We start from the raw sequence: 21,066 nt of genomic DNA on the forward strand, positions 1-21,066 counted from the left end.
TGCAGCTCCTTTTAGGTGGTACTCGGGCTATCTTGCCCAGGGGCTGCTGGTGCCTTCCTGAAAGGGGCCTCTCCTTTCCTTTGCTAGACACCCAGTGTTGGCCACTGTTCCGAAATACCATTGGCTAAGAGGCAAGTAGGTTTGGGCAACAGGCCAGGGCCTAGGAGCGAGGCAAGAGCCCTGAGCTGGGGGCAGGAGACCTTTGTGATGCTGGACAAGTCCCTTCACTCTAGGCCTCAGTGTCTCCACCTGTGCCACAAGGAGGGCACCTCCAGCTCTGGCAGTCCAGTACTCTGGCTGTCTAGTTTGGTCCCAAAACAACTGCTCAGAATCCATGAACTCTGTATATGACAATTCCTCAGCCAAGTGCACAAAGTGTCCAATCTGAGGTTGTGCTTAGCTTGACATCCACAATGTTACATACATTTTAAAAAATTTGTTGTCAATCTTTAAAAATTTGGATGGGGCCGGCCCCGTGGCTTAGCGGTTGAGTGTGCACGCTCTGCTACGGGCGGCCCAGGTTCGGATCCCGGGCGCGCACCGACGCACCGCTTGTCCGGCCATGCTGAGGCCGCGTCCCACATACAGCAACTAGAAGGATGTGCAACTATGGCATACAACTATCTACTGGGGCTTTGGGGAGAAAGAGGGAAAAAAGAGGAGGAGGATTGGCAATAGGTGCTAGCTCAGGGCAGGTCTTCAGCAAAAAGAGGCGGATTGGCATGGATGTTAGCTCAGGGCTGATCTTCCTCACACATACACAAAAAAATCTGGATGACTTATTTTGAAAAAAAATCACAAGATCTGCCAATCCATGGCTCACAGTCCCTCATGGCTGTGATGGCAGCAGCCTCTCCAGGGACAGCCTCACTCTCCACCTCCCCCTGGCCGCTCCACGTAGGCAAGGTGGGGAGGCTGTCCCCAGTAGCATCAGGGTGAGGATTCCTGGGAGCCCCAGGCTGCAGCTGAGAAGGGGAAGAGCAAGGGCTTCGCCTTCCTTTGAGGCTCCCATTTTCCCTGGCTCCCTTGTTGCTGGGGATCCGCCTGTTAACTTCCCAGCCTGCCCTTGGCTGCAGGGCTCCTGTTGTTCTGAAGGAGACTCAGAAACTGAGGAGGAGGAGAGCAACTACAGGGTGTTCCCACTCAGGCCCACCACTGGGGAAACCAACGCACAGAGCAGCTCATGAGACTTCCTCCAAAAGCTAAAGGCAGAGCTGAGAAAGTCAGAGCTGGAAGTAGGGAGAGGAGGCAGAACACAGAGCAAACCTCCACAGGCCCAACATGTCCTTGAAGGCCCAAGTCTCATCTTAAAATCCATGCAGGCATGATGTATAATGGTGAAAAGTTAGAAACATCCTAAATATGCTTCAAGAGGGGATTGTTAGAGCAGTTGTGGTATGTCCACCCATGGAACACTGCTACTACTTATTGGAGTACAGATCCATTTATTGGTGGGTGATTACGTTCATCATAGGTTCTTAGCTGAAGAATGAGGGTTCTACTGCAGCTGCTCTTGTGAGACCTGGTCTTGTGAACATCACAGGGAGTGTGAATAAGGAAAGACGATGGGTGCACACTGTGGAATTCTATGGAGCAGTTAAGCAATGGTTCTCAACTGGGGTGATTTTGCCCCTCGCCTTCCAGGACAGTTGTCCAGGTCTGGAGACATTTTGATTGTCACATTTTAGGGAGAGGGTGCAACTGGCATCTAGTGGATAGAGGCCAGGGATGCTTCTAAACTTCCTACAACGCACGTTGGGGGTCAGCCCCCACAACAAAGAATGGTCCAGCCCCAAATGTCAATAGTGCTGAGGTTGAGAAATCCTGAGATAGAGCAACAGACCAGGAACATATAGCAACTGGATGGATCAATCTTACCAACACATGGTGCTTGGTAACAAAGGGAAAAAATAGACTGAGATATGTAACTTAACACTCTTTATACATATTAGAATACATCTCTCAAACTGATACACATTCTATAACACCCCCAAAATGCAGGTAAGAATGATTGATGGTTGAGAAGTTGGGAAATGGGATGGGAAAATAATAAATAAAAGCAGAGAGGAGGCTTGCCAAGACTAAGAAAGATAACTTACCAACACAACCCCCAGTGTAAGGTATAATTCCTTATATGGAAAATTGTGCATCTATCCATATCCATAACCATATCGCTAGCAAGGTTCCTGAAAGGATGTTCACTAAAATGTCAATAATGATCATCTCTGTGTTCTTCTCTGTAGGGAGCTGGCAAGGGATTGTGACTTTCTTTTTTCAACTTTTCTTTATTATTTGAAAATTATTTACAATAAACAACTTTGAGTTTTACAAAATAATAAAAGTATTTTTTTTAATACCCACATGGAGTCTACATTTTATTCCACAATACATCTGCAACTGTTTTTTCAAGTTCCATGGAACTCTTTTTTTGTGTGTGAGGAGATCAGCCCTGTGCTAACATCTGCCAATCCTCCTCTTTTTTTTTTTTTTTTTTTGCTGAGGAAGACTGGCCCTGGGCTAACATCGGTGCCCATCTTCCTCCACTTTCTTTTCTTTTCTTTTTTTTTTTATAATCTTATTTATTTATTTATCCCCTAAAGCCCCAGTAGATAGTTGCATGTCATAGCTGCACATCCTTCTAGTTGTTGTATGTGGGACGAGGCCTCAGCATGGCCGGAGAAGCGGTGCATCGGTGCACGCCCGGGATCCGAACCAGTGAACCCTGGGCCGCCGCAGCAGAACGCGCACACTTAACCGCTTGCGCCACCGGGCCGGCCCATGGAACTTTTTATTGAGATAAAATCCACATATCATAAAATTCACCTTTTTAATAATTTAAAAATTATACACTTTTAAAGTGTATAATTCAGAACATTTTCATCATCCCAAAAAGAAACCTTGTGCCCATTAGCAGTCACTTCCCATTTTTCCCTCCTCTTAGCCCCTAGCAACCACAGATCTACTCACCGTCTTTATGGATTTGCCTATTCCGGACATTTCGTATAAACGGAATCATACACTATGTGGCATTTTGTGTCTGGCTTTGTTCACTTAGCGTAATGTTTTCAAGGTTCATCCATGTTGTGGCATGGATCGGTACTTCATTCCTCTTTTGGCTGAATAAATATTTCATTGTATAGTTATACCACATTTTGTTTATCCATTCATCAGTTGATAGACATTTGGGTTGTTTCCACATTTTTGCTATTATGAATAATGTCACTATGAATATTCACGTACAGGTTTTTGTGTGGACATTTGTTTCCGGTTATCTTGGGTATACACCTAGGAATGGAATTTCTGGGTTATACGGTAACTCTATATTTTAACTTTCTGAGGAATTGCCAAGCTGTTTTCCAAAGAGCCTGTATCATTTTACATTCCTACCAGCAATCTCTGAGGGTTCCAGTATTTACACATCCTCGTCAACACTTCTTATTGTCTCTCTTTTTGATTATAGCCACTGAAGTGGATGTGAAGTGGTATTTCACTGTGGTTTTGATTTGCATTTCCCTAGTAACTAATGATGTTGAGTATCTTTCATGTGCTTATTGTCCATTTGTGTATCTTATTTGGAGAAATGTCTATTCAAGTCCTTTGTGCATTTTCAAATTGGGTTATTTGTCCTTGTGTTGTTGAGTTGTCCACAACTATTTTAACATTAAAATGTTTTAAATTTCCATCAGGGGCAGAAAAAACCTCCAATAAAATCAAGGCTTCAGATGCTGTAGAATATTTGTTCAGGGACTTTGCAGTCCCCCATTACGTGGCTCCCCACCAGTTAGAGAAGCTCAGATTGTCCCCAGCATTGACAGATGAGGAAAATGAGGCCTGGAAAAGTTAGGAAACTTGTCCGAGTTACACAGCTGCATCCTATGTAGATGATGAGAAACTGGGAGGCTTTACCTGGAGGAGAGGAGTGACAAGGAGACCTTGATTCTCTGTTCTTCCTCTGAAAGGCTGCCATGAACAAGAGGACCAGATTGTTCTTGTAGTCTCAGAGGATGGAGCCAGGACCACACATTGGACTCCCAGGGGGAGACATGTCAACAAGAAGGGCCTCCTGACAATGACTGGGGTCCAGAATGGTAGAGGCGGCCTGGGAGACATTGAACCGAGTCTGGACAACCACTTGGCAAGGAAATTGTAGGAGACTGTAGGGGCCATTTGATGCCTGGCCTCTCCAGCACCCATTTTCCCTACCTCTTCTCCCTTCTAATCAGGCCCCAATTTCCCTTTGAGGATCTCCACGGTTCTAGGAGAGGAACACTCGACTTAGTCTAAGTCAACCAGTACCTTCCATCTCCCCGTCACCATTGGTGATTGGTTCCTGGTACACATGTGATTAAGCTGGTCCCCTCAGAATACATCTCAGAACTTTTGGTGTGAACGCAAGGCACTTTCTGTCCTCCTGGAAATAAACAACGAAGCGTGACTAAATGTGAAAAGCAGACATCTTGGGATGTGAAGTGAGCCCCTTAGCATTGGATCAGTGCCACAGAAGGCAGAGAGGAGAGAGAAACAGATCCTAATGACATCACTGACCTTCTGGGTCACACCTTGCCTGAAGGTGGAGGGCCTCTGGAGATTACTGTTTAAGCTAGTTTGAGTGGGCTTTTCTGTTACGTGACGGTTGCAAGAAATGTAAGATTCAGGCATCAAATGGAGAGGGGTGGGGACAGACCATGTAGCCTTTATGATCCTATAAAACAGTAAGACTCTATGACATGTCCAGAGGTTTGGGATTGGCAGACAGTAGTCAGGCCTGGGAACGCCGTAGGGGGCTCTTAAGTGGAAGAAAGTGGGGTGGGGTTTTTTTGACAGGTAGACTTTACAGAGTATGAGTTCAAATGATCAAACTCTGTTATAGCTATATAAAAATCATTCAATAACTTGTGCCTGATAATTGACCCAGAGCATCTTTGGGGTAGAGCTGTGTGAGCCCACCCTCAGCTTCAGGGTCCCATAGACCTGGGTTCAAATCCCACCCCTGCCTCTTCCCCACTGGTTCTTAGTCAATCTCTCTGGGATTCAGCGTCCTCATCTGTGACGCAGAGAAAACAACTCTTACCTTGAAAGGGTGGTGAGAGGATTAAAGCTAATATGGTGGAGGACCTGGGCCAGCACATGAGGCAGAGGAAGCCTCAGGTGTGGTGGCTTTTAGGGCAGTGATGGCTCAGATATGCAGCTGAGACCATTAGCAAGCCCAGAGCTCTGGCCCTCCAGGCTCTGACCAGGGGACCACCATTAATCCAATTTTGCAGATGAGGAAACTCAGGCACTGGGAGGTTAAGAACTGGGCCCAGGCACAGAGCTGGTAAGTGGAGGTGCTGGGATTCCAGCCCTGGGGTAGTGTCGTTCACTATGCTGCTCTGCCTTCAGCATGGGAGTTGCGGGCCTGGTCCCGGTCTGCTGAAGCTGAGCTGCAGAGGATGAGGGCAGGATTCCAGGGGTCCAGCAGGAGGTTTCTCCATGACCCACCCAGCATGTAACTTGACCCTAGGGTCTGAGGTTGGGGCAGGATATGGGTGGGGTTCTCTGGAAGGCAGCTGGACGGTGCAGGGAGCAGGAAGTGGACGCACCAGCGGAAAACTTCTCCCCCTGCGGGAGGGAAGAGATCACATTCAGGTGAGCGATGCCACTCCACAGTTATTTACTCAGCCAGCACCACAGGCAGCTGAGACCTGCAACACCTTCTGAATGTCCCTGTAGCTTCCACGCATCCTTGAGAAGATGGTTGGAGCACAAAGCTTTCACAAAGGCCGGAGAATTGTGAAGGAAGAAGCCCGGTGGGCCCTTTGGCAAGACTGCCCTTCTTGGGCCTCAGCTTCCCCCTCGCTGTAACAGGGTGGTCAGAAGGGGAGCACAGATTTCAGAAGCCCTTAGCCCTTGCTCAAGTGGCCTGCGCAAGTCAAGTGGGGTGGAGAAAGTAGCTGTGGCCACATTGGTCCCATGGGGACACATCTGTTGTTCCAGAACCTGCAATGCAGACACAAGTTGCCCCACGACCCACAGACACAGAGACCTCAGCTAGGAAGGCCCTGGCATCTGAGAATCCCACAGGTTGACCCCACCCTGACCCAGCAGGTTTGGCACCCCTGAGGGGGGCCACCCAGCCTCCAGGCTCTCACTGCCAAGGCCAGGATGTCTCAAAGTTCTGCCACGTTTGACTACTGCTCTCTGCCTGGCACCAGGCAATCCGCGAGAGTGTATTTGGGCAATCCCTAAAGCCCCATCTACCCTGGAAGCCCTCCCTATGAACGGCCTGAACTAGGGCATTTGTCCTAGGCAGGGGAGGGATAAATCCTCTGTTGCTCCCTTTCCATTCACAGACACTGGTACAAGAGGGCCCCTCACCCAAGAATTAAACCTGTTCCTGGGCAAAAAACCATAATTTCAAATCTGCTGGGTTTTTGTGCAGCCAATCACCCCCATGTTAGTGGCTGTCTTGTCGCAACACTGTGGCCTGGCGCCATCTGCTGGCTGAGTGACCCTGGGGGAGCTAGGAGAGGTTTTGTTTTCGTGGATGGGCCTCAGAGGCTCCCGACCTTCCTGTATATTTGCAAGACTGTTGTGTTGGAGCCTATTCTAGGGAGAAAGTAATCAACACTGTGAGGATGTCTGGAGGGCCTAGGACCCTTTGAAAGAGGAAGAGCACTGCACCACCGAGCAGCTTCTCCTTTGCTATTCCCATGGGCAGGGACCCACCCTTTTCTGGGCCAAAGGGAGGGGGGCTGCCTCTGAGTCCCCTCCGCAAGCTCCAGGAAGCCAGATGGTGGCTGGGAGGAAAGGGATACAATGGGGACCCTTCTGGCTCTGGCCTCCAGTCTGCCAGGTCTCAGACCAGCAGAGCTCCCTCCCTCTTTCCCTTTACCCTTCCCTCCCCCTCCTTCCTTTCCCCTCTTCCCTTTTCTCTCTTCTCCTCCCCTCCCCTCCCCTGCCACACCAGATCTCTCTTCTGACTCTGCCTCAGAGCCCACGTGGTGTTTTGGGCAGCCTCTTTCCCTCTCCATGCCTCAGTTTCCCCACCTGTAATGCAATGATTCTGGATTCCCATCCAAGGAAGGTAGCAGTGGGGGAGGGCTCCGTGTTTCCTGTTTGGGTGGTTATGATCATTCTTCCTGGACACACTTCCTGGTGCTTCTGGGCAGGAATCTTTCCAGGGTATAAAGACACCCAGAAGTGGAATTGCTGGGGCACAAAAGACATGTAGTGTTAACCCGACTAGATAATGCCAGTTTTCCAAAGTGGTGGCAGCAATTTACAGCCCCATCTGCAGTGGATGAGAGTTCCTATTGCCCCACATCCTCACCAACACTTTTTTTTTTTGTGAGGAAGATCAGCCCTGAGCTAACATGCCAATCCTCCATTTTTTTTTTTTTTTTGCTGAAGAAGATTGGCCCTGGGCTAACATCCGTGCCCATCTTCCTCTACTTTATATGGGACACCACCACAGCATGGCTTGACAAGTGGTGCATCGGTGCATGCCCGGGATCCGAACCTGTGAACCCCGGGCCGCCGAAGTGGAGCGCACGCACTTAACCGCTATGCCACCGGCCGGCCCCAAAAGGGCATCTTGCCTCCCCGTCGGGAACTCGAACTCCAGTCTCCCGGGTGACAGGCGGGGATACTCACCACTATACTAAGGAGGACCGCACCAAGACTTGTGTTTGACTGATGCATACTCATTCATCTGATGCGTACTAAGTGGGCTGTCCTTATGGTTTGGTTGCATTTCCCTGGTCACTGATGAGGTTGGACATCATTCCGTACGGTTTTGGCTGTTCCTGTAGGTTCCCATCCAAGTTGTGTGCCCATTTTTCTTTTGGGTTGTTTGGCTTTCTTGAGAACTCAGGAGAGTTCTTTACATATTCTAGATGGTAACCCTTTGTTGGTTTTGTCTCACAAATGTCTTCTCCCAATTTGGTCTTGTCTTTCCACTTTCTTTATGGTGTCCTGTTTTTCTTTTAACTTTTTATTTTGACATCATTTCAGACTTACAAAGAAAAGTTGCAAAAGTAGTGCAAAGAATTCCTTCAAACCCTTCACCCAAATTCCCCAAATGTTAACATTATACCACCTTTGCATCCTCCCCTCTCTCTATAGATATATATAATATTATACAAAATATTATATTATATATAATACACATACACACACTTATTCTCCCCTCTCCCTAAGACACTTGAGAGTAAGGGGCAGGGGCAGAATGATGCCTTTTTACACCTAAATGCTTCAGTGTATATTTCCTAAAAACAAGAGCATTCTCTTATATGTAAACATAACCACTGAACAAATCTCAAAATCAGGAAATTAACACTGATACACTACCATTATCTAATCTACAGACATTTTTCATATTTTACCAATTGTCCTAGTAATGTCCTTTAGAGCAAAAGAAAATCTCATATCATATGTTGTATTCAGTTGTTACGTCTCTTTAGTGTCCTTTAGTCTGGCAAAGTATTTCTTTGTGTTTCACAACACTGACATTTTTGGAGATTACAGGCCAGTTATTTCATAAACTGTCCTTCATTTTATATTTGTCTAATGTTTATTCATGATTAGCTCAAGGTACTTCATTTTTGATGCTCTGTCCTTCTCAGTGCATCATACCAGAAGGCGTACTATATAGATTAATCCCATTGCTGGTGATATTAAATTTCATCACCTGGTCAAGGTAGGGTCTGTCAAGTTTCTCCACATAAAGTTACTATTTTTCCCTTTGTAATTAATAAGCATATTGTGTGGAGATATTACAGGACTATGTAATTACCCTGCTACTTTACTTCTCAAGTCCACTAATTTTAAGTCTATTGATGATTTTGCCTGAATTATTAATATGATGGTTGCTGAATAGTGGTTTTCTAATTTCATCCTTCCTTATACATCTAGTAATTGGCTTTCTGCTGTAAAGAAGGGCTTTTCTCCTCCCCCAATTATTTATTTATACCTGTATAAATTCATGTATTCTTTTATTCAACGAGTTATAATCCCTTACTATCCTTATTTTATTTTGATGCCTAATTGCCCTAGATTTGGCAGGGGAAGCCTCTTAGGCTGACTCCTGTGTTTTCTGATGTCTTTTGTGCAACAGAATTTCCTAATTCAAATGAAGTTAATTTATTGATCTTCCTTCACGGCTGGTGCTTTTTATAGCTTAAGAAATCCTTCCTTCTTGGCTTTATAAAGATATTCTCCTATGTCCACTTTTAAAAGTTAGAATTTTGGTTATTAATATATCTGGAATTAACTTCTTATGTTAACTTTTTATTGAACTATAACGTATATACAAAAATGCTCAAAAGAGTACAGCTTGGTTTATTTACCTCTTACAGGAGTAAGTAAACAAACTCCCGTAACCAGCATTCTGTCAAGAGACAGAATGTTCACAGACTCCCACAAGCATCTCTTCCGTCCCCACTTCCAATCGCTTCTCTCCCCCGTCTCTCCTGACTTCAGACACTACTGGAAACATGGTGTGAAGTATGCTCTGTTATCAGTCAGGATTTTCCAGAGAAACAGAACCAACAGGAGATGAATAGATAGTTGATAGACAAACAGATAGTTGATAGGAATTGGCTCATGTGATTGTGAGGTTTGAAAGTGAAAAGTCTGTAGGGCAGCCCCGCTGGAAGCTGGAAACTCAGGCATGAGTTGATGTTGCAGTCTTGAGGCAGAATTCCCTTTTTTTTTTGCTGAGGAAGATTTTCCCTGAGCTAACAGCTATTGTCAATCTTCCTCTTTTTTGTATGTGAGCCAATGTCACAGCACGGCCACTAACAGATGAGTAGTGTAGGTCCGCACCTGGGAACCGAACCCAGGCTGCCAAAGCAGAGCACGGCAAACTTAACCACTAGACCACTGGGGCTGGCCCAAGAAAATTTCTTTTTTCAAGGACACCAGTCATTGGATGAGGGCCCATCATAATCCAGTACAGCATCATCTTAATTTGATTACCTCTGCAAAGAGCCTATTTCCAAATAAGGTCACATTCACAGATACCCAGGGGTTAGGACTTCAACATACCTTTTTGGGGGATACAATTCAATCCATAACAGACTCCAACATAATTTTTTTATATGGATGACCAATTGACCTGCATCCTTTATTCAATAATCCCTCCTTTCCTCACTGGCCTGCAATGCTACCTCTGGAGTCCATTAAGTGGACATGGAAGTCTTCAGTCTGTTTCTGGGTTCTCTATTCAGTTCTGACGGCCTAATGTTATGTTTCTGAGCAAATACCCACACTATTCCAATTACTCACCTAACAGGACTAGACATCTGGTAGACAGGTCTTCTCATTTTCTTTCTCTTCTTTAAGACTGTATAGACTCTTCTATGGCCTTTGATTTTCCACACAAATTTGAGAAACACCTTGTCAACTTCCACGCACACATAAAAGTGGGAGTTTGACAGGAATTGCACTGAGTCTATGGATCACCTCTCTTCTTCCAGTAAGCATTCCCTCCTCACCAACCCCATTAGGCTCTCTGCCCACTCTGGGTTTGCATTTTCCCCACCCCATTCTGTGGAGGTGATTCAGCCTAAGCACACCAAATCCCACCCCAATTCTTCCCCTGTGGTATATTCCTTTCTCAAGTCCTCCTCACATGTTCCCTGTGTGTGTCCATATATCCCAGACCTCACTCTGAAGACCCTGAAGGCAGAATCTGAGTGGTGCAGTTCTTCTGTCTCCACCCTCCCCTCTATAGGGCCCAGAACAGTGTCCTGGGAATCCACAATTCTTGATATGGGCCCTTCCTCCTAGTCACCACCTCCCCTCCACAGTTTATCAATACAGCAGCCAGCGTAACCCTTAAACTTAGGTCAGATCATATCCCTCCCCTGTTCCAAACGCTCTCATGGTTCCCCAGGTCATCCAAGGAAAAGCCCAAATCTTCAACAGTTTTTGAGACCCTACCCCATCAGCAACCCCCCACCTCACCCCTTCCCATTGCCTCTCCGACACCATCTCCTGCTATTCTCCACACTCATTCAGCCTCAGCCACTCTGGCCTCCTTGCTGTCCTTCAGGCATGTCAGGCACTGTCTTGGCTCAGGGCTTTTGCATTTCCTGTTCTCTCTTTCTAGAATACTTTTCCCCTAGCTATGCGCCTGGCTTGCTCCTTCACTTCCTTCAGATCTCTGCTCAAATAGTATTCCCTCAGTGAAGGCTTCCATGACCACCCAATATGAAAGATATAAAATTGCAAATGGCCCCCTCCTCATACTCCCATCCTCCTTTCTCTGCTTTTTCTTCTTACCGTAGCAGTTATTGTCATCTCATATACTGTATATTCTTTATTGTGTTAATCTGTCTCCCCTAACTAGATTGTGACCTTATGAGGGCAGAGATCTTTGCCTGTTTTATTCAGCAGCATGTAAAACAGTGCCTAGGACACAGTGAGTGTTGAATAAATATTTATGGAACAAATGAACTGGGAGGGAGGAGACCCACGCCTAGCCTGGACTGAATGGAAATTCACTTGCTGGGAGACTTGAGTGGTCCACTCCCCAATCCAGGCCTCAGTCTCCACATCGATAAAATGGCGGAGGACGTCTGTCTGCCTCTGAGGCCCTTCTAGGTCTGCCGAGTGTGATGGATGTGTCTGTATGTGTGTGTTGTCTTGAGAAAGGGGTGAACTGACCTGGCTGAATGGGGTGTTTGCTGTCCCCTTGTGAACGGGCCTACTCTTCCCCAGTCCTATTGAGTCTTATGCTTCCCCAAACTCCCAACTCTGCCCATCTCTGTGAAGAAATATGTGCACTAGGAGGGCACCCCAGAGACATCTTTTCTGCTGTCTCATCTCCACTGGCCCATCCCCAACCCATTGCCTCAGCATTTGAGGCCTCCTCACAGGGCCTCTTGGTCTCTGATGCCTCTTATACCAATTGCCCTTCATGTCACTGTGACCCTGTGTTATGGGCTGAATTGTGTCCCCCCCACCAAATTCAAATGTTGAAGTACTAATCCCCAGTACCTCAGAAGGTAACTGAATTTGGAGATAGAGTCTTTAAAGAGATAATTAACATGAGGTCATGAGGGTGGGCCCTAATCCAATATGACTGGTGTCCTTAAAAGGAGATTAGGGGACAGACATGTATAGAGGGAAGACCATGTGAAGACACAGGTAGAAGACATCCATCTACAAACCAAGGAGCAAGAGCTCAGAAGAAACCAATCCTGCTGACACCTTGATCTCAGACTTGTGGCCTCCAGAATTGTGAGAAAATTAATTTCTGTTGTTTAAGCCACTCAGTCTGTGATACTTTGTTATGGCAGCCCTAGCGAATTAATACACCCTGGCACTCACAGGGTATGTCTGTTGTAGTTCAACTGCAGAAGCCTCATGTAGGGCCAAAGGGGTCCCTTTCTATAAAGAGGGCAAGTGAGGCTAGAGGAAGGAAAGACAGTAGGGCCAAAGGTGTTGCTCTGGTAAGCACATGTGGGAGGGACCCAGCTGCCTGGCTCCTTTGAATCCTGGAGCCTAGCCCCAGAGCTCCCTTTTGCAACTGCAGTTCCACCCACCTGAGATGCCTGCCTCTACAGGTGCTGTCTTACAAGGCCCAACTTAGGGCTTCCTACTCCTCCCGTCCCCTCCTGACTGTTCCAGCCCATACTGACCTGCTTATCCTGATCCCTTGCTGGCCTCATGCTTGGGGCCTGAGCTGTGTCCTGTAGTCAAACTGCTTCCTGTGGCTGCCTCCCTCCTTAGTCCCACGTCCCGAATCTTGCTTCTTTCCTTGCTCAGTGATGCTATGCTAGAGTCTCCCACCCCCTAGCCTGCTCTGGTCCCAACTGCAGTGTCTACGCTAGCAACTCCCCTATGGCTCACCACTACCTCACCCTCAGAGAACCTCAGGATGGGCTCCTGCATTTAAATTACTATAAATTGTGTTGGGGCAATTTTCTTCCCTTCCTCATTGTTGGGATTTTTCAGGGCATGGGCCTTATCCTCAATTCCTCCACCTCTGACCAGGTGACCCCAGGATGGTCCTCCAGAAACAAGCTCTTTCAAAATGCTGGTAAATTTTTCTCTTTCCTTAAAAATAAATAAATAAATAAATAATCTGCAAGGTCTTGCATTTTCTTTTCTAAAATTTTTTTATTGTAGTAAAATATACCTAAGTTTACCATTTTAACCATTTTTAAGGGTACAGTTCAGTGGCATTAAGTACATTCACATTGTTGTGCAACCATTACCACCATCCATCTTCAGAACTTTTTCATCATCCCATACTGAAACTCTGTACCCATTAAACAATAACTCCCCATTCTCCCATCCCCCAGCCCCTGGTAAGCACCGTTCTACTTCAGTCTCTATGAATTTGACTACACTAGGTACCTCACATAAGTGGAATTATACAACATTTGTCCTTTTGTGTCTGGCTTATTTCACTTAGCATAATGTCTTCAAGGCTCATCCATGTTGTAGCATGTATCAGAATTTCCTTCCTTTTTTTTTTTTTGAGGAAGATTGGCCATGAGCTAACATCTGTTGCCAATCTTCCTCCTTTTTTCCTTTTTTCTCCCCAAAGCCCCAGCAGATAGTTGTATGTCATAGTCGTACATCCTTCTAGGTGCTCTATGTGGGACGCCACCTCAGCATGGCTTGATGAGCAGTGCCTAGGTCCGTGCCCAGGATCCGAACCAGCAAAACCTGGGCTGCCAAAGCAGAGCACGTACGAATTTAACCGCTACGCCATGGGGCTGCCCCAAGAAATTTCCTTCCTTTTTAGGGCTGAATAATAGTCCATTGTATGGCTATACCACATTCTGTTTATCTATTCATCCATTGATGGACATTTGGTTTGTTTCTACCTTTTGGCTATTGTGAATAATGCTGCTATGAACATTGGTGTACTCACATTTTCTTTTGCTCTAACTCCAACTGGCATGAAGGCAGGCCCTCGACTGAGTCTTGAAAAGTTCTGGAGTCTCACTGCAAAGGTGATCTAGACCCTACAGTGTAGGTGAAGCCTCTCTTCTGAGCCCAGGTCCTGCATCCTACAATCCCCTCCACATCTCCTCTTGAATGACTCAATGACATCTGCACCCAGCTTAACACAGACAGACCTCAACTTTCGCTCTTCCTCCCAAACCTGTTCCTTCCCCTGTTTTCTCATGTAAACAGCCCTGCAGCCACTCCGCTACACTAGATGGAAACTTGAAAACCATCTTTGACACTCTCATTCCCCTACATGCATTCACCCCAAGTTCTGACACCTTTTGTCTCCAAAACATTTCTCAAATCTGCCCACTTTTCACCTCCCTCTGCCCTAACATCCCCTGTCTCCTGGATGACTACAAAAGGATCCTCACTGATTTCCCTGCTTCCACTTTTCCCCTCACTATCTCCAACCTATTCTCCATCTTTTTCTAAAGATAGGTAATACATACACGATTTTAAAATTCCCGCTCTACAGGTCACCTCTCCAGAGGCAACAACTGTTCTTTGTTCCGTGGGCCCCTTCCAGACAGTATGGGCGAACCAGGTACTCACATGGCTGTACATCCTCACCCCCACTCCATCTACCCACATTGCTCTGGGCCTCCTTTTTTCGCTTTACACTCCATCTAGGCGTTCTTTCCCCACCATCACAAATGGATGCGTCCGTCTCTTCGGCAGTGAGTGCCTCGCCTTCCAGGTTGGACCGAGTGTGCCAATCTTCGACCAGTCATCCCTCTGTTCCAAAGCTCGGCACTTCGGGCGAAACCTCTTGCTCTCTCCTTAGCCTCGTCTCCCTCCCGGCCAGGCGCCCACCCTCCCAGGGCTCAGTTTTCAAGTCACGTCTACCGTAGACTTGCCTCCGTCCTCCACTGAACTCGACACCGCTTGGGACTACAAGTTTATACGTGCTTTCTCTAACGCCCTTCTCGGGACAAGTGCGCCGCGGCCGGAGGCAGGCCCGGCCGGTCTATTTGGCCCGGAAGAAGTTCAGCTTGCGCCCAGCCCGGCAGCTAAGCAGAGGAAGACTATCCCTCCCAGGAACCATCTCGCCCCGGGCTGGAGACTCGCCCTCCACGCGCTCCCTGCGGAGGAGACTTAGCATGCGCGTCGGAAGCCGAGCCTGTGCGAAAAGCTGCGCGGGCGGGGCAGGGACTGCATCTCCCAGCAGGCTGTGCGGGCATCTTTTCGGCCCCGCGTGACGGGTGACTTCCGGCGGGGAGGGGCGGGGCGCGCGGCTGAGCCAGCAGCTGGAGCAGCTAGGGAGAGGCCGGGTGGCCGGCGGGCGCCAGCCGCCATGGAGGCCGTACCCCGCATGCCCATGATCTGGCTGGACCTGAAAGAGGCCGGTGACTTCCACTTCCAGCCGGCGGTGAAAAAAGTGAGTGCGCCTCACACCCCCTACCCCCTTCTCCCGCGTATCTCTGTCGTCTGCCAGCGCGTGACGCCCCCTGCGAGTCCATCATTTCTCCAGGCCCTGTCGCAGGGTCAGGTGAGGCCAGGATGGGCCTCCGCTGGCTTTGCTCAGCCTGGTCCACCCCTACCCACCCCGGGCGCCTGCACACCAACCTCTCCCTCCTTGCCCGCCCGGGGCTAGCACCGGCAGTCTCCTCGGAACTCGCTTTCCGACTTCTGCCCCGGGCCTTCCACGGTTCCCACCGAGGCACCACGCTTCCTCAGTGTGACGCTCTGGATTTAGTTCCGCTCCGCCCCTCCTCCACGCCAGGACAGCACCGCGGGGAGCGGGGGTGATCGTAACCGTCTGGGTTGAGCTACTGTGCCCGACCCTCTGTACGCTGTCAGTCCACGATCGGACTGAGATGGATGCTGAGGATGGCTCCGGATGTGTTTTAAGACAGGAGCCCCGGTGACCCGGGAATGTCTGACTTCTGCGGTTGGGGTCTCTTGACACTTGGTGCAGTTCTGTCTGGTCTCCTCAGAAGAAGAAACCAATTCGGGAGCCCCTTTGAATCAAAAGATACAGTTCCATACTGCTTTTCATGACTGCCTGCAGGGGATAAACATGTTGTAGCTCCCGGAGAGACCTTAGCAGTCGTTTTGTGGAACCTTCAGTTGGACGGAGGAGACAGGCTGGTTTTGCGTTGGCTGAGGCAAGGGACCTCTGTGGTGAGATCAGGGGTGGTTGGTACAAAGAGGGACCAGGTGTTTTGATTGGGCATCTGAGACATCTGCCTTGGGAAGGACCACCTGGTAGCATTGGTAGAGGATCAGAGTAGAAGTGAAAAAGAACAACCAGGAGTCTGTTGCCGGTTGACGTCATTGTGGTTTTAGCACAGCAGCTGCCAAAGTAAGTCCCAGATAATCTGGATGCTGCACCACTCAGCATGGTGCTTGAGAAAAGAAACAGGAGAAAGAAAATGGGTGTGGAAGTAGTTTCCCAAGAAGCTGTCTCCATTCCTCTCTTTACACTGCCACTGCCTTAGTTCAGACACTAACAGTTTGTATTCCTTTGAGTCCATCATTTAACCTTTTTGGGCCTCTTTTTCCTCATTTGTAGACCAGGAAATTAGATTAATTGATCTAAAATTCCAGAATTTTTTTACCTCTTCCTCAGACTTTGGTCTCTTTTCCATCAGCCCTTTCGTAAAGTATGATTAGGTGAATTTTTCTAGAACACAACAAAACTCCTTTGTTTTCTCGTTCAACTCTAACCCATTCAGAGTTGACCTACCCCGGTTCTTTCAGCATTTTTTGAGGGCCCAGTATGTGCTTGATCTATGTGCTTCTGATACAAGTAGCCCGGATTGTGTTCACAGTCAGCCACTTGCTTCCCTTGACATTCTCTGTATGTTTGTTCTTTTATGCCTTTGGTTGTGGAGTTCCTCCTACCCAGAAGAGCTCTCATCTTTGCCCTGAGGGATGGGGATGGGGCCATTCTTTAATCTCTCTATATTTGTTCTGTTCAGATTTCAAGGTCCAGTTTAAGCTCTGTCTCTTCCACAAGTCTTTTTTAATCCTTTCGTCTGACTTTATCTTTCCCTTCTCTGAATCCTGTACTCTTTTCATTCTTTTTCTGGTGACAGTTATGTGTAGTATGTTTTAACTCTGCATTTCAATTGTAAGTGACCTGAGAGGCATTTCCATGTTCCTCACATCATAGCAGGGTCCCCTCTACATAGTTGGCACTCAGGAAAACGTTTTTCAAATGACTGAATTGACAGTTGAGAGGGAATTTAGAAATGGTAACTATAAATTTCTGGAAATCTAGTGGATAAAAATCTTAGCTCAGAAACTCCAAGGGGATATTTTTGTTTGAACTTAGCGTTTGATGCTCTGGTCACACCTAGACTACAAGGTATTATGTGAGCAGTGGCTTCCTTGGGAGCCCCTGGGCTTCCATGAGAGGAGTTGCTCAATAGCCATTTAGCCTGAGGTGATATCAGATGCTGAAAAAGCAATTCCTTTCCTGAATATCAGCTCTTTTTCTTTGTTTCCTCTTTTTTGGGATCAGGAAAGATATCACCGTTTATTTGATAGGTTAAGATTGTGGCATGAACCCACTGAAAAGGAATAGCAGTCTGTGGGTAGGCTGGGCTTAAAAATGGCCAACTCTCGCAGGGTACCATGGAACTCTCTTCCTACAGAGGAGACTGCAGAAGCCACTGCAGCCTGAGAACTCTTCCTGACCTGGGCTCCTCTCTTCAACCTGAGAGCCTCCACTCTGCCTTCTGCCACTGGTACCCTTGTCCTTCTACCCTTGCTTTGAGCTGTGGGAACCTTCACCAATGACTTGGTGCTGAGGGGTAGAATTTAATTTAGGATAGTGGGGTAAAAATTGGTTCTCTTCAGGTCAACCTGTCGAGCACTATGCTTAGCCCTGATAGTACAGACGAATAAGAGATACTCCTTTTTTTTTTTTTGGTGAGGAAGATTGGCCATGAGCTTAACATCCATTGCCAATCTTCCTCTTTTTGCTGAGGAAGACTGGCCGTGAGCTAACATCTGTGCCCATCTTTCTCTGTTTTCTGTATGGGACGCCCCTACAGCATGGCTTGATGAGCAGTGTGTAGGTCCGTGCCCGGGATCCGAACCCACGAACCCCAGACCCCTGAAGTGGAGCATGCAAACTTAACCACTATGCCACTGGGCCAGCCCCTCTTTTTTTTTTTCATGGAATTCGTAGTATAAATAGAGGAAATTTAAAAATTAGATGGTGACATCAGTGGAAGAGTAGAAGTATGTGCGGTGTACAGAAGTACCAGCCTAAGGAGGGGCCATCAAGGAAGGCTTGCCAAAGAGGTGGATTTTGAAGGATGAATAGGAGTTTTCCAGATAGATAAAGGATGTCTTTCTTTATGAGGCTGGGCTTTTGAAAAAAACTTTGGGGGCTGGCCCCGTGGCTTAGCTGTTAAGTGCGCGCGCTCTGCTACTGGCTTCCTGGGTTCGGATCCTGGGCACGCACCGACGCACCACTTGTCCAGCCGTGCTGAGGTGGTGTCCCACATACAGCAACTAGGAGGATGTGCAGCTATGCCATACAGCTATCTACTGGGGCCTTGGGGAGAAAAAGGGAAAAAAAGGAGGAGGATTGGCAATAGATGTTAGCTCAGGGCCGGTCTTCCTCAGCAAAAAGAGGAGGATTGGCATGGATGTTAGCTCAGGGCTGATCTTCCTCAAAAAAAAAAAAAAAGAAAAGAAAAAACCTTTAATAATGGTTAGTATTGGTTTTCACTCCTGATGGACACGCCTTCAATTATGGAATAATGTGAAATAAGAGTCAGGGGAAGAGCAAGGTGGTTTTGAACTGCAGTGCCAGGCTTTAGGTTGGGATACCTGGACCCACATAATTTTTTTTTTGATGACAAAGATTAGCCCTGAGCTAATGTCTCTTGCCAGTCCTCCTCTTTTTGCTGAGGAAGACTGGCCCTGGGCTAACATCCATGCCCATCTTCCTCTACTTTATATGTGGGACACCTGCCACAGCATGGCTTGATAAGTGGTGTGTAGGTCCGCACCCGGGATCCAAACCTGTGAACCCCGGGCCACCGGAGCGGAGTGTGTGAACTCAACCACTGTACCATCGGGCCAGCCCGCCACATAATTTTTTAGTGGGGAAATGCTGCTGGCCCTGCACCTTCTTTCATGTGTTTTAGAGCCCAGAGTGCTGACTCAGTGGAAACTGATGAAGGATGACTCTTGTGCTCTTCATCATGAGTGATTTGGCCAGACGTGTTAGTGTTTGAAATTCTTTCCTCTTCCAGTTCCAAACACCAGCCCTTAACCAACTGCAGTTGAGCTCAAGTCAAGCTCATTTGCACTGAGGTGTTGCATCTGTCCCTAATTCATTCATTGAACAAATAATTATTGAGTGACTATTATGTGCCAGCTGTGGGATCTCAGGGCTGTATGTGATGACAAAAATCCCTGCCTTCATGAAGTTTACCATCTAGTGATCCACATAGTAACCTCAGGGGCCAATGTACCATATAATAGCCAACCTGCCAACCAAGTGACTTCTTGGCCTCTCCCCTCCTCCCACTCTGGTTGGATTGATTTCTCTAAATCTCCGCTTTCCCACTAGGTTCCTCCAGAGAAACTGCCTCCTGTTTAAGGCCTGCTGCCACTTTGCGCCTGCCTCTCTAACTTCAACTCCGCCAGGCCTCTCCTACAGCCTCTTTTTCTTCCACATCCGGTCATTGTCCTTGTTCCAGTCCTTACTGGAAATCTTTTCCTCCTGTTCATCACCCGGGTTGAACCATACCTCTTCAGGGCCCCTTTAGCTGCCTGGCATGTGTACCACCCTCCTCCAGATTCAGACAGGTCCTATAGCTCCTGTCACTCAGTTGACCTGCACCACAGAGTGCACACTCTTGTTGCTTCTTGCTGTTTATCTTATTCACATGTAGATAGAGCCTGGTTTTCAGTTTTGTGGAATTTTTTCCCCCCTTCCAGATCTCCCATGGGACAGCTGACTCTCTTGAAAAGCTTGCCCCACACACAAAAAGGGAAGTGAGACGACCAGAGGCCTAAAAGGGCCCTGGCTTCTCAGCAGTGAGGAGCACAGGACGTTGCCAGTTACCTATGGTGGTGACCTGTCTTATCTCTTGTCACAGATTTAGAGTCACTGAGCCAGTCTGCCTGAGCCTGTCTGCTCACTTGTGTTTTACACAGAATGGCTCTAGGCACAGATGACCTGGATGGTCAAGTTCATTCTTCTGTAACTTGAAACTCATACACCAGAGTCGTATATCCATTTCGCACCAAATTCTTTCCTTTACTCGGGAAGTAATAAATATTTGTGTGTAAAGAGTGTGTAACAAGTGTTGGTTGAATGACCTAGTCTAGTTCTAGCACCTTCCAGGAGATGTAACTTGAGTCATCCTCACTGGTGTTGTTCAGACAGGTCGAGGGGCCATTCAAAGGAGATGTGGGAGAGAGGCCTTGAGTGTTATGTAGGGTTAGACTAGGCGAGGATGAAGGTCCGCTCTCATCCCCGGGGCTCTTGGCCTGTTACTTGGTCTTAGGCTTGCTGACACCAAGGGACTAAAGATTTCCCTTGGCAATAATACTTCTTTCTCTGAATAAAATTAATCTCATTTGAAATTCAGTGGCAGAGCATATATTGTATTAATTAACAATACTGTATGTGGGACTCAATTTTGTGTGTGTTTCTGTGGAACCGCTTAAGGAATGCCGCATATTTGAGTCAACCCTGCAAGTGGAGAAAAAAGAAATATAATGTGTGTGGTGAAAAAGGTAATTCTAATACATGTGGTGCCTTTTATTGCCCTTTTTTGGGGGGTTATTGCTTTAACTAGACCCATGAAATTTTAAGATGTTATATCAAATTAAGAGCAAAAGCTAAACACCTCAGCCCAGAGGAAAAAAAAAGAAAGCCTACACAGAAGAATGAGAACATGTGGTTACAAGAGAAAGTGACACAAAAGAATATCCCTGTGTCAGGGGTCCAGAAATGTGGCTTAGAGTTCTAGTACTACCAGTGCTCATCTCTGGTTCCCGTTTTTCTAATCTGCAGAAGAATGGCAGGACCCAGGATGGGTGTTTCCAGTGATCTCATCTACTTAGAAAATTAGGTGCCATTTATTGCTGAGTAAAAGAGCAGAGTACCATCATGGAAATAGCCTAGACATT

At 47.3% G+C, this 21,066-nt stretch overlaps 1 protein-coding gene across 1 annotated transcript in view; it reads left to right on the forward strand.

Annotated features, from left to right (window-relative positions):
- Positions 1-15,177: 15,177 nt before the first annotated feature.
- The window catches only part of PTPN23 (protein tyrosine phosphatase non-receptor type 23), a 32,668-nt gene continuing 26,779 nt past the window's right edge, over positions 15,178-21,066 (forward strand). The window contains exon 1 of the mRNA XM_004419630.2: positions 15,178-15,334. Within this exon, the coding sequence (XP_004419687.1) occupies positions 15,251-15,334 (84 nt within the window). The 5' untranslated portion in view covers positions 15,178-15,250. The remainder of the gene's footprint in view (positions 15,335-21,066) is intronic.

The sequence above is a fragment of the Ceratotherium simum genome, chromosome 5 (genome assembly GCF_057802395.1).
Source record: "Ceratotherium simum simum isolate JZ-2026a chromosome 5, ASM5780239v1, whole genome shotgun sequence".
Taxonomy (NCBI): Eukaryota; Metazoa; Chordata; class Mammalia; order Perissodactyla; family Rhinocerotidae; genus Ceratotherium; species Ceratotherium simum.